This window comes from Hemiscyllium ocellatum, chromosome 17, assembly GCF_020745735.1.
Source record: "Hemiscyllium ocellatum isolate sHemOce1 chromosome 17, sHemOce1.pat.X.cur, whole genome shotgun sequence".
In the NCBI taxonomy this organism is placed as follows: Eukaryota; Metazoa; Chordata; class Chondrichthyes; order Orectolobiformes; family Hemiscylliidae; genus Hemiscyllium; species Hemiscyllium ocellatum.
Genome location: NC_083417.1, coordinates 40,612,869 through 40,630,482, shown reverse-complemented (window position 1 = coordinate 40,630,482; position 17,614 = coordinate 40,612,869). Strand labels below are relative to the sequence as shown.

At 40.4% G+C, this 17,614-nt stretch overlaps 1 protein-coding gene across 1 annotated transcript in view; it reads left to right on the top strand.

The window, feature by feature from the left end:
• itfg1 (integrin alpha FG-GAP repeat containing 1) overlaps positions 1-17,614 on the top strand; it is a 245,573-nt gene that overhangs the window by 39,722 nt on the left and 188,237 nt on the right. The window contains exon 6 of the mRNA XM_060837695.1: positions 4,680-4,774. Within this exon, the coding sequence (XP_060693678.1) occupies positions 4,680-4,774 (95 nt within the window). The remainder of the gene's footprint in view (positions 1-4,679; positions 4,775-17,614) is intronic.

Genomic DNA, 17,614 nt, shown 5'->3' with positions numbered 1-17,614 from the left:
ATTATGGAGCAAACCTCTGATTATCAAGATCCACAGGAAGGCCTTAGAGAATGGTGGCAACTTCCAAAACTTGGGAAGTGTCATGTCGACCAGAACACACATTGATGAAGAGATTAATGTGTGCTAGATGTGCCTACACAGCCTTCAGCCACCTGAGGATACGGATGTTCGAGAATTCGAGAACAACATTAGATTTAATACCAAGTTCATGATATATAGAGCTGTAGTGGTTCCCGTCCTCCTATATAGTTGAGATGTGGACTATCTACAGCAAACACCTTAAGGCATTGGTGCAGTACCACCAACATTGCCTGCACAAGATTCTGCAAATATGTTGGGAAGACAGGTGCACAAGCACCCACATCCTTGATCAGGCTAACATTCCCAGCATTGAGGCACTGAATAATGCTTGATCGGCTGTGATGGATTGGGCACATCGTTCACATCACTGACATGAGAATCCCGAAGTACCTACTGTACTCCCAACTCCAAAATGGCAGGCATGTCTCAGGCGGACAAAGGAAATGCTTCAGGGATCCCTCCAGCTCTCACTGGCAAAGTGCAGCATTCCCATCAACACCTGGGAATCACTAGCCCCAGACTGCCTGAAGTATAGGACAGTCTGGGAAGGCATCGAGCACCTTAAAACTTATCATTGGGGAAAAAGCGGAAGCCAGGTGAAAACAGCATGAGTGTGCTGCCACAGCAATGCCCTATCCACTCCTACCCACAACCACATTTTGCCCCAAATGTGGCAAGGTGTGCGGAAGCCACAACAGACTGTACAGCCACTTACAGACTCACCACAAGGGTGAAAGAAAGTGAAGACTGCAGATGCTGGAGATCAGAGCTGAAAAATGCATCTGAAGAAGGGCTTATGCCCAAAACGTCAATTATCCTGCTCCTTGGATGCTGCCTGACCTGCTGCGCTTTTCCAAAAACGCATTTTTCAGCAAGACTGAAAGAGTCATCTTGTTTGTGAGGGACTGCCAATGAAATGAAATCTATATTTTCCAATGGCTTGTGAAACGAGTGGCACAATTGTAATAGTTCTTTTAAGTTATGGCACGTTGTCAAGGAAGGCCCTCAACAACCTAATTCCAATTGTAACATTGGTCCCCATGTAACTCAGTGCTGCACAAAAAAATTGGTTTCACATTCCTGAAAATCGTGATCTTAAATTTAAGTGACATCTTTAGTAATATAAAGCTGAATATGGCTGTGAATAAGATGATTTTGTTCAGACTCTACTTAATCCTAGAGCGATCATATACCAGTATGAGTTAAAGTCACAGTTACCTTTAAACCTATTGAGGTGTTGGAGAAAGAGATACTTGTGTGAGTACTATACAAGTATTGCTGTTGGGTACATATATAAGGGATGTTGTTTGTTCTTTTTGAAACTTGTAAAAGAGGGCTTTGAGTTTAATAGGAGTATAATTTTACTGTATATTGCTCTGTGTTTATAGGTAAAATAGTTTATTATATTTTGTTCTTCATTTGGTTTGCTTGATAGACTTCAGTTTGATTGTTAGAACAAAATCTGTGACAATACATGCTTCTTCTATCTCCATGAGAGACAAGCTCATTAATATCAAAGCAAAGAAAACTGTGATTCATCACGCCAGATTTATATATAGGGTCTGATTTGTCCAATAAAAACATCAGCTGGAATTAACAATGTCCAGGTACCACCTGTGGGTCAGGATCATGGGGAATGGTTGGCTGTTCAATTGCCTCCACTTTACAACAAAGAACATTGAACAGTACAGCACAGTATAGGCCCTTTGGCTTCAATGTTTTGCCAACCTTTTTTCCTGGTCTAAAATCAGACTAATCTACTTGGTACCACCCTCATGAACCTCTCCCACCTGTCTACCTTCCTTCCCACATATCTGCTCCATGCTCCGCTCTGACCAATTACCATTACCTCCCACGTGTGTCCAATTATCGCCTTCCTAGATACCTTGTCCCCAGCCCCAAACACCCCTCCTATTTATCTCTCCACCCCCTTGCCCTCACCTCCCCCCCCAACCCCCAACATTCCTGATGAAGGGCTTATGCCCGAAAAATCGACTCTCTTCCTCAAATGCTGCCTGACCTGCTGTGCTTTTCCAATGCCACTCCTTTTGACTACTGTCTTTCATGTTTCTATCCAAGAGTTGCTTAAATGTCCCTAATTTATCTGACACTACTATCGCTGCTGGCAGTGCATTCCACACATCCCTCACACTCTATAAGGAGCTCTAGCCATCCACTGTATCATTTTATACACCATTTTCAATCACTTCTCATCCTTCTTTGCTCCAACAAGAAAATTCCTAGCTCCTTCAACCTTCATAAGACAGGCCCTCCAGTCCAGGCAGCACCCTGGTAAATCCCTTCTGCTCAGTTTCTAAAGCTTCCACATCCTTCCTACAATGAGACGATCCAAACTGAACACTATTCCAATTGTGGTCTAACCCAGGGCTCGATAGAGCTGCAGCATAACCTTGCAGCTCTTACTCAACCCCCTTGCTAATGAAAGCTAACACACCATATGCCTTCTTGACAACCCTATCAACTTGGGTGGCAATTTTGAGGGATCTATGGACATGGACCCCAAGTTCTTCTCCACACTGCCAAGAATCCTGCCTTTAACCCTATATTCTGCATTCAAATTCGAACTTCCAAAGTGAATCACCTCACACTTTTCCAAGTTGAATTCTATCTGTTACCTACAAGCCCAGTTCTGCATCCTATCAATGTCCCATTGCAAGCTACAATAGTCCTCCACACTATTGACCAGTCCACCAAATTTCATGTCATTAGCAAACTTACGAACCCACCCTCCCATTTCCTCATCCAAGTCTTTTGATAAGGGAACCTTATCAAAAGCCTTGCTAAAATCCATGTACACCACATCCACTGCTCTGCCTTCATCAATGTGTTTTGTCACACCCTCAAAGAATTCAGTAAGGTTTGTGAGACATGACCTGCCCCTCACAAAACTGTGCTAACTATTTATAATCAAACTATAGTCTTCAAAGTAATAATAAATCCTGTCTCTCAGAATCCTCTCTTATACTTTACCCACCACAGACATGAGACTGACTGGTCTGTAATTCCAGGATTATCCCTATTCCCTTTCTTGAACAAGGAAATAACATTTGCCACCCTCCAATCATCTGGCAGTACTCCAGTGGACAGTGAGGATGCAAAGACCATCGCCAAAGGTGCAGCAATCTCTTCCCTCGCATCCTGTAGAAACCTTGGGTATATCCCATCTGGCCCAGGGGATTTATCTCTCCTCATCAACTTTAAAATTTTCAGCACATCCTCCTTTTTAACATCAACCTATTTGAGCATATCAATCTGTTTCACACTTTCCTCACAAACGTCAAGGTCCCTCTCAGGAGTGAATACTGAAGTCAAGTATTCATTGAGGACCTCCCTACTACCACCCATTCCAGGTGCAATTTCCCTCCACTATCCCTGATCAGCCCTACCCTCACTCTGGCCATCCTCTTGTTTCTCACATTAGTGTAGAATGCCTTAGGGCTTTCCTTTAATCCTACCTGCTAAAGTTTTTATGCCCCCTTCTAGCTCTCCTCAGTCCATTCTTCAGTTCCTTCCTGGCTACCTTGTACCCCACTACAGCCCTATCTGATCCTTGCCTCCTTAACTTTAAATAAGTTTTCTTCCCAGTCACCGCCCATTTTAATTCCCCTTCCCACTCCCTTTCTGACATGACCATCCTTGGCCTCCTCCTTTGCCACAATGAATCGAACTGCAAATTGGAGGCAAAACACCTCATCTTCCACTTGGGCAGCTGACAGCCCAGAGGACTCAACATACAATAGCCTCCCTTCCCCACCCCACCCCCTGACTCCCTTCACAGCCCCTCTCCTTCCCTTCCATTCCTCTCAGCCACCTACCAGATTCATCTCTCCCAATGACCAACCAGATCGTACTCTCTACCTGATTGTTTCCCCACCTCGCCACCCTGCCATCCCCCACTTCCTTTATTTGCAGCTCCCTTTACACCTACCCTTAGTCTTGAAGAATGGTTACACCAACAACATTAACTTCTCCACCTCCTGATGCTGCCTGACTAGCTGTGTTCTTCCAGCCTCCTGCTTGTCTACCTCCTCCTTCCTCTTGCCCAGATGTTCCACAACCCTTGTCACCCAAGGTTCTTTCAACTTATCGTCCCTTCCTTGCCTCAGTGGAATAAACCTGTCCAGCACTATCTGCAATTGGTCCCGAAACAACCTCCACATTTCTGCTGTGTGTGTTGTACCAGGCAGCAAGATATTGGCTGCTTCTCTTCCTTTCCCTCTTCTGCTGCCACTTTATAGACATTACCAGAATGTAATGAGGAATATGATGAGCCTAGGTTCTGGCTTCAGTCTATTGTTACTGTGTTGTGCCTGCCAGAGGAAGCATAACGATTGATTTCCCATTGTCCCTTGGTTGCTTTCAAAATGAATAAACCTGAGAATTGTCTCTTCTGCATTGTAGAACAATCCATAACTATTTCCGTCTTACTCATTAACTTCAAACTGAAAACCATAAATGAAGACTGAAGTATTATTTACATTACTGACCTCTTCTATTCAGTTTTCTCACTGCTGATTCACGCACATCCCAACATAGGTGATGCCATGTCATAACTTTGAAAACTTTTTTCCCCCCAGAAATCAAACATGGTATTCTGCTCTGGACTCCGATGTTCAAATGTATATACCTCATTCTCATGCTTTCATTGACCTGAATAAAGACTTCACTGCAGGTAAGATCGCTGAACTCTGTTGATTAATAAAAAATCAAAATTAATGTATGAATTGTGATGACATAATATTTTGTGGGAAAAGTTTCAATGCTGTAGAATTTAACAGAAATGTTTAATAAGGCTGGATATGTCAGTCACTGCAAAACATTTCCAATATTAGCACATTACTGTATTACTTGGGACTTGTTTCAAAATAACTATGTAATACTGATAGTGTACCCTGTAACTCTTGTAGGAAATGGTAGAAGCAGGTATAAAGTTAATCTTCAATAATAGCTCATTTCATCTCTCCCTGTTCCCTCTTGTTTCTTGGAGATGTTGCTAGCTACCTCGCTTCCTTTCCCCCTCCCACTGCCACTGCACAGACATTATCAGAATCTAGCAAGAAATATGAAAAGCCTAGATTCTGGCTACAGTCTTGATCTGTCATTACTCTGTTGTGTTTATCATTACTAAGCATAATAGCTGATTTCTGTTGTCCCTTTCGGTTAAAATTGTTTCATACCGGCACAGAATCTCTCACTCAGGAGCAAAGATATCTGTATGTACTTAAAAGTAAGCCTATCCCATATATGTAAGTATTTTTTCTCCATATATAAGTATTATCCTGGCTGACTCATGTAGAGTGCAGCTTGCATGATCTCTAAGTATGTGATCTGCCATGTCTTTTACTCACTTTTTAAATTATCAAATAAGGTGAAGTTCACAACAAAAAAAAACAAACATGTCGTTCTGTGGTGCTTTAAGTGAATAAATAGGAAGTGAAGTTTCGTGTAGAGGATGAAAAAAAAATCAAGAAATTAGGCCATTTTATTACTAATTTGAATCAGTTCAATCAAAATAAAACAAGGAGAAAGTGAGGACTGCAGATGCTGGAGATCAGTCAAGAGGGTGTTGCTGAAAAAGCACAGCAGATCAGGCAGCATCCAAGGACCAGGAGAATCAGTGTTTTGGACATAAGCCCTTCATCAGGCACGAGGCTTGTGGGCTGGGTGTTGAGATAAAAGTGGGGTGTGACTGGGGGTAAGGTAGCTGAGAATGCAATAGGTAGATGAAGGTGGGGGAGAAGGTGATAAGCCAGAGAGGGGGTGGAGCAGATAGATGGGAAAGATGGACAGATCAAGAGGCTGTATTGCAGAGACCGTTCCCTCCGTGAATCCCTTGTCAGATCCATGCCCCCCCACCAGCCCTCACCCCACTCATGGCACTTTCTGCTGCCAATGCAGAAAGTGCAAAGCCTGTGCCCACACCTCTGCCCCCACCTCCATCTGAGGCCCCAAAGGATCCTTTCACATTCAAGAGAAATTTACCTGTGTCTCCACAAGTACCATCGACTGAATCCATTGCACCCAATGTGGTCTCCTCTGCATCGGGGAGACAGGACGTCACCTTGCAGATCATTTCCGAGAACATCTCTGGGACATCTGCACCAACCAACACCGTCGCCCGTGGCTGAACACGTTAACTCCCCTCACACTCCACCAAGGGCAGGCAGGTCCTGAGCCGCCTCCATCGCCAAATATTAACCACCTGATGCTTGGAGGAAGAATGCCTCATCTTCTGCCTTGGGACCATGCACCCACATGTGATTAATGTGGATTTCGCCAGTTTCCTCATTTCTCCTTCCGCCACCTTATCCCAGTCCCAGTCCTCCAACTTGGCACTGCCCTCTTGACTTGTGTATCGTTTTTCCCATCTATCTGTTCCACCGTCCCCTTCAACCTATCAAATTTGGCCCCACCTTCATCTACCTCTGGTATTTTCATATACCTTCCCTCCCACCCACCCCCCCCCAACCTCCCACCCTCCCCAGCCACACATCCCTCCCATTTATCTTTTAACACCTCCCCCCCCCGTCCACAAGCCTCATCCCTGAAGAAGGGCTTATGCCCAAAACTTCGATTCTCCTGCTACTCGGATGCTGCCTGACCTGCTGTGATTTTCCAGCACCATGCTGAACTCAAACAAAAACAAGTCAGGTCGCTATTGAGCTGGGACAGTTAACGGAGTTGACTAAGATACTGATTTGGATGAAGTGTTAGGTTTAGATTGCCAGGCTCAAGATTCAGTTGAGCTATTGAAGTTGATCAAACTAGAACATTTAGTTTTCTAGAAAGTGTTTTTATTTGTTAAAAAGGAAACCATGTTTAAAAAATATAGAAGCTGCAATCATTTGTAAAATTAGCATGTGTCAGTTAGCATGCTGCCTGTTCACTGCAATATTACAACAAACCTACAGAAATATAGGCATTAATCCCATGAACCTTAATAATGCTGCCAAGATATACCCTTTTAATATTGAATATGATTGCTATTGAGTTCAATCTTTATAAAGTGTAATATGTTGATATCATACTTAGTAATTAGTCACTGACTTTTTAAATTTGTGTTTTTGTTGTTTAGCATATTACGGTGCGTTAGCAAATCTTGGCTGAATTTGCAGTAGTTGTTCTGCAGCACTCGTCTCAGTAGCCCTAGTTTTTAGGAAAGGGAGGAACATTGCAAGGTTCTTGACCATTATCCAGTAATCCTCACAGGAAGTAAATGTTAAGTGAAGACAGGTTTGTCTCTCAGTTGACTCTGCAGTAATGAGTAGTTACCACTAGAAACAATATAGTAAAGAAAATGTTTGCTTTCAAGGACCTATAGAATCTTTAATTATTTGCAAGAATGATAGGGAGTTTTGTCAATTATAAGGCAATAAAGTATCATTTTCTTGTGAAATAAATACTGGTGAGACCTGGTGCTGTTGACCTGGAAACTGTAGAAATAGAAAAAGTTAAGAAAGAATCACATGGCTTGCAGTCACAAAGGAGAGCTCCACACCGATAAACTGGGAAAGAGTTCACTGCTCTTGCAACTACACAAAAGATGTGAAGAAAAAGTAGACTGGCGGAAAGAGGAACACTCAGCCTTTGAGAGGAGAAACAGGAAATCACTCAAAGATGTGAGAATTTTTTGTTTGGCAAAAAAAGTGTCAGAAGTGTTCAGATGTACTCTGTGAGCAGAGAAGGTCTAACAACTGAAAAGCTGTATGAAAAGCTCAGGTGCTAAAAGGCTGTGTGAATAGCTCAGGTGCTAAAAAGCTGGACGTTTTCCCAGAAGTATCTAGACTGGGGTGCTACTGGTTGATTAGTTGAAAAGGGATTCTGGGAAGTTAAGCAATTTCAAAGCATAATCGGTGCTCCCTACTTTTTGAGAATACAGCAATGTGAAATTCATAAAATACAATATAAATAGTGTCTAGTCATCCAGAGGCAAGGCTATTGCTCTGGAAGCAAGGGTTCAAATCCTACAAAGCAACCTCTGGAATGAAATTCAATTAATAAATCTTGGATTGAAAGCAAGTCTCAATCTTAGTGACCATGACAATTGCTATTAATTATAAAAATCAATCTAGTTCATTAAAATCCACAGGGAAGAAAACATATTATTTTTACCTGATTTGGCCTACATATTGCGATGTAAGGTATGTGAATTCATACACGAGTATCATTTATCTTAACATTTGGATTTTAACTAGGGGCATGAGGGTTTTAGTCTGTGTGCATATAGGGGTTTAATAATTAACTTTTCAACATTCAGGACCTATAATTTACGATTGGTATGTGCCGAAGAGCAACTGCCTTGGAGCCCTGGAGTGATAACATGACATTTTGTGTTGAGAATTTTATGATTGGAGAATGCAAATATTGAAAAGCATTAGCTTGCATTTAGTTTAAAAGAATCCGTGAATTTTGTTTGGGAAAAACCATAGATTGAGAAGGTTTTGGCATCAGTTTGCAGAAAAAACACAGGTGTAAGAACAGCTAACCTTCGAGAAAGGATTTAGTTCAGAATGGTGAGGAATAATTACCTTAGCGTAAAGATTTTAGTTTGAAAACTTTAGACTGTAAATGTTTGGTTAGAGCCTTGGAGTTATTTGAAACTTAATTAAGTTTGAGCTCAGTTATGTAAATAATCAAGAGCAAAGCTATCAAACTCTTAAACCAGAAATAAAAGAAACAGTTAATATGTGACAGCAAAGACAGATCTCTGGCATTTGATGACTGTAAAATTATTTCATTGGAATGATGCATTTTTTTTCTGCCATGTTTTTAAAGTTTTTCAAGCTGTGTTATATGCAAATAGGTTGGTTTGTTCTAATTTATTCTTCATTTCTTTTGCACATTAAGCTTCTGTTTTATTGTTTAAAGCCAAATCATCAACATTCTCTGCTTATGTTTCTGTGAAAGGCCACTACCTTAAATTTAAAGAAGACATGATCTGGCATGTCCAGTGGGGCTGGGATCATGATGGCATGATCCAGATCAGCTGCAAAATATTTGATTCTCAATTGCCTCTAAAATAGCCTTTCCAGCCATTTCCATTCAAAGGTACTAGGAATGGATGAAAAATGTTGGCCTTACCTAAATCCCATGAAAGAATAAAGAAGAGTTAAATGATTAGGTCTGTTAATCGAAGGAGAGAGGGTTAATAGAAATATGCCTTACCATGTCTTTCTTGTGAATCTGAGGTGAAAGTTGTTGCCAGATAACTTTCTGACTTCCCCAATATAAACCAAAAGCACATTGTGGCAGTACATAGCTGTGTAAATTCCATGCATGCTGAAGGGGAATTATTGTAGTTATGTTAAGTAATGCATTTTGGGAGGACTAACAGAACAAGCAAGTAGATGATGAATGATGGAACACTCAGACGTACACAGTATCAGAGGGACCTTGGTCTGCATGTCCATACATCCTTGAAGGCATCAGGAGAGACGAATCAAGTGGTTAAGAAGGCATGTGGCCTAATTGCCTATATCAGTTGAGGCACTGAGTACAACTGTAGGGAGGTTATGTTGGAGTTGTATAACGTGATGGCCCACACTTGGAACTCTGTGGGCAGTTCTGATCGCCCGACTATAGGAAGGATATGGTTTCACTTGAGAGGCTATAGAGGAGATTCACTAGGGTGTTGCCTGGGCTGGAACGTTTAAGCTATGAAGAGAAACTATATAGTCTTGGGTCATTATCCTTAGTGCTCAGAAAGCTGAGAGCAGATCCAATTTTTTTTAAAATTCACTCACTGGGTGAGTGTGTCACTGCCTAGGCCAGCATGACTGAACTGTACAAAATCATGATGGGCATCGATTGGGTAGATAGCAAAAAAAAGCTCTTGGCCGAGGGATCACTTATATGGGGAAATATCTTAGTAAAATCAGACATAGTAAAAGGAAAGAAGTTGAGAGGGAATTTAAGGGTTTTCATCTCGATTGTGGCAGTTATTTGGAGCTCACTGCCTGAAAAGCTGGTAGAGGCTGGAACCAGCACAAAATTTAGTTTAGATTAGATTAGATTCCCTGCAGTATGGAAACAGGCCCTTTTGCCCAACAAGTTCACACCTACCATCTGAAGAGTAACCCACCAGACCCATTCCCCTACCTTATATTTACCCTGACTAATGCATTTAATGCTATGGGCAATTTAGCATGGTCAATTCACCTGACCTGCACATCTTTGGATTGTGAGAGGAAACCGGAGTATCCGGAGGAAAACCATTTAAAAAGTATTTGGATGACCACTTGAAGTGCGATAGCATCTAAGTCTACAGGTCAAGTGCTGGAAAAGGAGCTAGTATAAATAGGTGATTGATGACAGGTGATGATGATCGAAAGGGCCTGTTTCTGTGCTGTACAACTCGAGTCTACGGCATTTTAAAAATTGACTATTCAAAAAGAAATTTACCTTTTTTCTTTTTGATTTGCCTGTTAATTTATACTCAATTTGCGTAGGTTCTGATTAATGTTACGTAAAAGTTACAATGAAATGAAATTTATGTGGAGGTAATTCGTAATTTTTGGTTTTGATTTTTGGTACCTCCAATGTAGTTTGTAACCGTAATTACTTCTAAAATGTACCAAAAGATGACTAGTGCCCATGGAATCAAAACAAACCTTCAGAGGGGAAGTAAATAATGTTAGCAAGGAAAGGAGAAAATTTAGAAAGAAACATTTTATCAACTAATGTTCTGTCAACTATGTCTATGTTAAGAACTTTTGATTCTGAGAAGAGGGAGCTGAATTATTGGATATCTGTTTAAGTAGGGATGTAGTTTTCCTTTGGTAAATGTTCCTTTTCATCATCATCCTATTCTACCAAATACAAAAAGTGTAAAACAGAGGCTTTGAGGTTGCATTAACATGAATATCCATTTTTTTCTAGCTAAATCTTTGTGATAATGAAATTTATGATGTGTTTCTAATGATACTTTGCATTTGCATGCAAAGATAATTGGAAATAAATGAAGAATTGGTTAATGAGTAACTTCAAGTTGTTTTAATCCAATGTTAGCAGAAATATTACCTTCTTCCACATGGTTTCAAAGGCATTCATTTTTGTCTCTGAATGCTCCTTAGCTCAAATTGTCAGTGCATTTTCAGTGTAACGTTATCTCTGTTCAGGGAATTAAGCGTGCAACTGTTAATTGGGTAGAAATATAGTACCGGTTGTAGACCTCATTTTAACATTGCAAGCAATTAGAATTTAATGTCAGGAAAGCTATCTTATGATAAACAAATACATTTCTTGTTCCTGATATTCCTCCTAACTGGTATTGGATTTTTGGGGAGAAAAATTGCCTGCAAAGGCAATGTTAGAAAACTGAACATTTTGCTTAATATGGAAGTCCCTGCCAAGGTTTTCACTGGGATTTGTAGCTGTATAGTGCAGAATTTCATGAAGTTGAAATAATACAAACTGTGAGATAAATTTACAAAATACAATTGTGTTCTCAATTCTTTAATTGTTTTACACCCTGCATTTGTTAACCATTTGAAAGCATCAAGACTGTTTTAAAGCAACGTTACGATCTATCGCTTGGTTATCAGGACTTCTACAGGCATTCTAAATTAACTACCAAAATATTTAATTGAAAGTGGTGGTAGAAAAGCTGGATTGGTGCTTATTCTGCAGTATAGTATATGCACCTTTACATGGGGAAAGTGAGGACTGCAGATGCTGGAGATCAGAGTTGAAGAGTGTGGTGTTGGAAGAGTGCTGGTCAGACAGCATCTGAGGAGCAGTAGAGTCAATGTTTGGGGCAAGGGCTTATGTCCAAAACGTCGACTGTCCTGCTCCTCGGATGCTGCCTGGCCAGCTGTGCTTTTCCAGCATGATACTCTTTGACGCTTCACCTTTACATGAATAATTATAGCCGGAAGACGGAAATTGTTCTAATTTATGTGAAATGGATGATACGAAGCTTTAAGATGTAAAAGAACTGCAGGAACGCAAGTCTTAATTTCTTATTTTCTGCATCTCCCCTCGATTCCTTCTTGGTTTTATGTCATACAATTGTTCATTTGACACCCAAGTCCTGGAAGAATTACAACCTCAGTCCAACAATACGAAAACCGTCATATCTTAGTAACCTTCCAAAGGCTAGTTTAAGCTCACTTAAAAATAATTTTGTTTTTGATTCTGCTTGCTATGCTCAAAGAATATTTCTTTAACAGGCAGCCTGTGGGCTACAGTATGGCCCACTAAAGGCATGCACCTGGTTCATGCGTGAGGGAAACAGGTCTGTAATTGAAGGAGCAGCGAGTCGCTTAAAATGAGTGGTTTCACTGAGGAGCTGTGATTTTACAGGACTAGAAGGGCTACAGGAAACACATCCTGGGAAAGGAGGGTAAGGAGAGGCAGACCATCATAGAGAGGGTCAAGCTGTTAGATTCTAATTTGGGTGATGAATGAATTGGAGGGTAGAGTTTGAGTGAAGACTAGAGAATTGGAGGCTGGGGATTAGGTGACAGTGAGTGAGAAAATGGGTTGTGTTTAGCAATTGGACAGTATGGAAGGCTGGGCGAGTGTATGATTGGCTGAGTAGATGGTTGAATGTGCTTGACTTAGTCATATCTAAACATCCCTTCCTCCCCAGTCCTAACCAACAACCCAAAAATCAGTTGAAACAGAAAGAAACTCCAGGCTGAAATGTAACCTGTTTCTGATACCAGTTTTTGAGTGCATTCTATCAAGGCCAGGTCAGAGATTCTGTCGGCAGGGGTGAACAGCCGTCCGTTTCAGTCAAACCTAACTCTACGGCTCATTCTGGTCCCCAGATACTTCAGTGATGTTCAGGGCTTGGGCCCAGCCTGTCCCTTTCTTGATCTCCTCAACCAAGAAAGATAAACAGAAATTATTAGTTAGCTTAGTGTGGTTTCTGTTCTTAGTTTAGGTTTTATTGTCTGGCATCATTTTTGCTAAAATATGTGTTTACTCTTGTGCCAAGCTTTATCTTTCTGAAATTTGCTGAACAGCTGGCCAAAAGAAAACACGTTGGTCATCCTCCTTGCGTGAAGTTTGGACAACCCTGCTGTAAAGAATCTCCAGATGTTTGTGTATGCAGCATGCAATGTGGGAATTGAAGCTTCACTGTCACACAGACATTGCTTGGATTGGGGTTGAGGGCAGCAAAGTGGGCAGATTTTGGTTGGTAAAGATGTAGTACCCCCATAAAACTACATATTTCCATTTAACATGAAAGGGCATTGTCTATGGCCAAGTAACGAGCTCTGCAGAGACAGGTCAATGAACTCAATGTACATAGAAGACATTTGTCAGATGTTTGCAGATTTATGTTTAGTTGCAATTGGGGATACTGTGACTCTTAGTAGGCTACAGCTTTTTAAAAAAAAAAAGCCAGACCCTTAAAAATCAACCATGAAGGCCTTTTTTCAGCACAGCTCGTGGTACAGAATATACAGGACCTTGCACTTAAACACAGCCTGCAATCTCTTCATCTTCAATGAGTTCTTCTGATGCATCCACATTTGCTACCACAGATGAATTACCTATTGGCCAATATCTTGGCAGTCTACTTGATTTCTCTGCGACTCTTCCTGATACCTTATCCCCCATACCCTGAGGGTTTGTCTTCCTCCCCATTGACCTGCTAATCCTCAAAAACTCCTGTCCTCTCTACAAAATGTTAACATAACTTCAGGATGGGGACAGGTGTATCATTCTTTTTGTAGTTGGGGATGCATTATTTTGTTAAATTCCTAGTCAATGTTATCATTGAAATGTCTTGAATAGCAAGTGATTTTGTCTTTGATAATGATTCATATTAGTTCATCATTTGGGTTCTAAAGTGGAAGAGTGATGTACAACAACAAGTTTGATTTGCATTTTTATCTTGTGTGTATTAGGAAGGGAAAAGACATTTCTTTGGATTTCCAGAAGGTGTTTAGGAAGGTACCACACATTAAGCCTGCTTGGGATAAAAAACATGGTGCTAGAGGTAGTATATTAGCAAGGATAGCAGATTGGCCAGTGAATAGAAGAGAGAGTTGGGATAAAAGGGACATTTTCAGGAAGGCAATCTATAATTAGTGCCACAGGGATCAGTACCTGGGCCACAGTTGCTTGTACTATATGTTAATGACGTGGTTGAGGAAGGTAAATGTACAGTAGCCAAGTTTGCAGATGACACAAAAACAGGTGAGAAGGCAGATGGTAAGAATGACAGTCTGCAAAGGTATATAGACAAGCAAAAACTTTTTGGGTGAAATATGACAGTGTAAGATTATGCACTTTAGCTGGAAAAATAGAGAAGTTGCATATTATTTAAAAGAGCAAACTGCAGAACTGAGTGATTGGGAGTTTGTGGTATGCACTACAAAAAGCTAACATCAAAGTTCAGTGGATAATAGGGAAAGTAAATGGAATGTTGGCCTTTTATTTCAAAAGGGACGGAGTGTAAAAGTAGAGAGGTGCTGTTAAATCTATACGAGGTATTAGTCTCACCACAGCTGGAATATTCTGAGCAGTGGTGGGGGTCCTTTTTATCTAAATAAACAGATACAGTAGCGCCGGAACTTATGAACTTAATGCACTCCGGGACCCGGTTCGCGGACCAAAAAGTTTGCGAACTGAATCAATTTTTCCCATTGTTTGGAATGCTTGGACGTAGCAACGAACACTGTTCACAGCTCACACGCCAAAGACGAACTGAGTGAGATCATGCAGGACCCAAGAGCTTTTGCATTCAACAAGCGCGTAGCAAAGCAGAACAATGAAATCACGTGGTCGCACATGGGCTTTTTGCGTTCATACCTTCGTTCGTATCTTGAATTTTGTACGTACGTTGAAGCCAAATTTTACATACAATCCTTTTCGTAAACCGATTTGTTCGTGAACAGGGTCATTCGTATGTCGAGGCGCTACTGTATTGTTATTGGAAGCAGTCTAGAGAAGATTCGCTAGGCTAATACCATATCAATAGACTGTCTTATGCAGACAGGTTGAGTAGATTGGGCATTTAGAAGAATGACAGATGACTACTTTTTCAAACATTGAAAGTTCTTGGGAACTTGACAGATAGATGTGGGAAAGTTGTTTACTCTTGTGGTTGAGTCCACAACCAAACAGAATAATCTCAGAATAACAGATTGCATATTTAAGACAGATGAGGAGAAATATCTTCTGAGGTTAGTGAATCTGTGGAATTCTGTACTGCAGCAGACTGTTGAGACTGGGTTTAGTATACAGATATAATTGAAATTTTTTAATCTATAAGGTAATAAAAGATTATGGAGAAAAGCAGGAACGTGCAGTTGAGGATTAGCCATGGTCTCATTGAATAGCAGATCAGACTCATTAGGCTAAATGACCGACTGTTTCTGTGTCTGTCTTATTTCTGAGAGTAGTACTGGAAGGACCGAAAATTTGTTTGTTTACATACAATTTTAAAAAGTGGTTAATTACATGAGGTAAACAGTGCATTTTTTTCAAAACAAATTGAATGAAAAAATAACCATTGGGAGACATGGCAGAAGTTTTGTCACGAGAAAGACAGAAACATCCACAAGCAGAGTGCAGTTCTCTGTGGATAGGTCTCTAGCAGCAAAAGTGCTTTCTATTCAGCTCCGAAACAGTTTGGGCTGAAAAGAAGTCCTGAGTGGCTTTAAAGTCAGGAAAAGAAAAGCTCCTGAAACAACAAACAGTTTGCTTGAGAGGTGCTGTGAGGCATATTCAATGAAGAAAACACTAACGAGTGAGTGCAGAAGATATGTCAAATGGAAACCGATTTAAGATGGCACAATTCTAACCTGAAGCTTTGAAGTGGAGACTGGTTGGCTCTTTACTGAGGAATCTAGGTCTCTCACTAGATTCCAACTTGTGATCCTAGCTGACAGTTGATTTGTTGCAATCAGTCGGAACTAAACTCGCCACAAAGGTTTAAATATTGTTGATTGCAGTCTACTTACAAAGTAAGTATTAATTACTGCCAATTAATCTCACCAACACTGAGAATGAACAACAGTATGGAAACTCATTCCTTCAGGCTTAAAATATAGGTTTTAAAAACTTGATTTTCTGGGGGAAAAAGTTCCCTTTCTGTCTCTTTGCTTGCTTCCCTGTTAATCCATTCTTTCTTCTGTTTATTTTATTCCCTGTACCTCCCTCAGTATTACCCCATTTAATGTAATTTGCATGTCCTTCTGAGTTGTGTGTTGTTTACTTCTCATTCCTTTAATCTGGTTAATGAGATGCATATTACTTGCTCAGTCCACTCAGGTCCTCAGTGTTCTTTTCTGTTTTATGTCATTGTTAGCTCATATTTCCAACTAACAGGAGAAAATTATTAATGTACATAATCATGTCCAACGACAGAAGAGTGTTTGTTTCAAATATGGCCAATTTCAAGTAAATGCTTACTGTTTTATTGTGTTTGTTTTTTGTCCTGTATTTATGTAAACTGCATTATGGGTGTATGGATTCCTATAGATTGTTGAAAATGGTATTCCTAAAATGAAAATTCAATTTGTTCTCTAACTAAAGTTTCTGATGTCAAAAAAATGTTTTTAAAATGCATATTTCGAAGTGACATGAGACTAATCAACTGAAGTATCTTCTTTGTCTTCATTACCTTTTGGCTTGCTGGTCCAAGAGTCATTGGGCTTGAGTTGTCTTTTTTTTTGCCTATAACTATGACTAAGTTGAATTTGTATTTTTCATATATGAAGTGTGTCTAATTTTTCACAAAAAAATGTCTACAAATTCAGTTTGCTACTGATGGAAATTCTTTGGGTCCTGTATTTTCTGCCAGGTATCTTTTTCTTCAAATTATTGTAAAAGGAGAGATTTTAAATGCTTTGAAGAGAATTTTATATTATTTCCTATCAACATTATCATAATTTTCAGGCTGTAGACAGTAGGGTATGTATAGAAACATATAATATTGAAGCAGGAGAAGGCCATTCACCCCTTCAAATCTACTCTGCCATTCAGTATGATCGTGGCTGGTCATCCAACTCAATGCCCTGTTCCGGTTTTCTCCCCATATCCTTTGATTCCTTTCAGTCTCGAGCTAAATCAGCATCTATCTTGAAAGGCTTCAATGTCTTGGCCTCAATGGTTTTCTGTGGCAGAGAATTCCACAGGCTGACCAGTCTGTAGGTGATGAAAGAGCATGCTAAAAGATCATTTTATCCCTAAAATGACCCTGGTTCTGGATTCTCTGGTCATTGAGAACAACTTTGCTTCTAGCATATCTAATCCAATTAGAATTTTAAGGATTTCTCAGAGATCCCCTCCTTATTCTTCAAAACTCCAATGAATGTAGTCCTAACAGATCCAGGAATCAGTCTGGTAAACATTCTTTGTACTCTTTCTCAACTGACAGAAGATTCTCCCTCAAATAAGGAGACCAAAACTGCACACAACACTCCAGCTGTGGTCTCACCAATCCCTTGTAACATTGCAGCAAGACAACCCTGCTCCTGGCCTTGAATCCGCTTGCTAACCAGGTCTACATATCACTTGCCTTCACCACCTGCAAGCTTTCTTTGTGAAT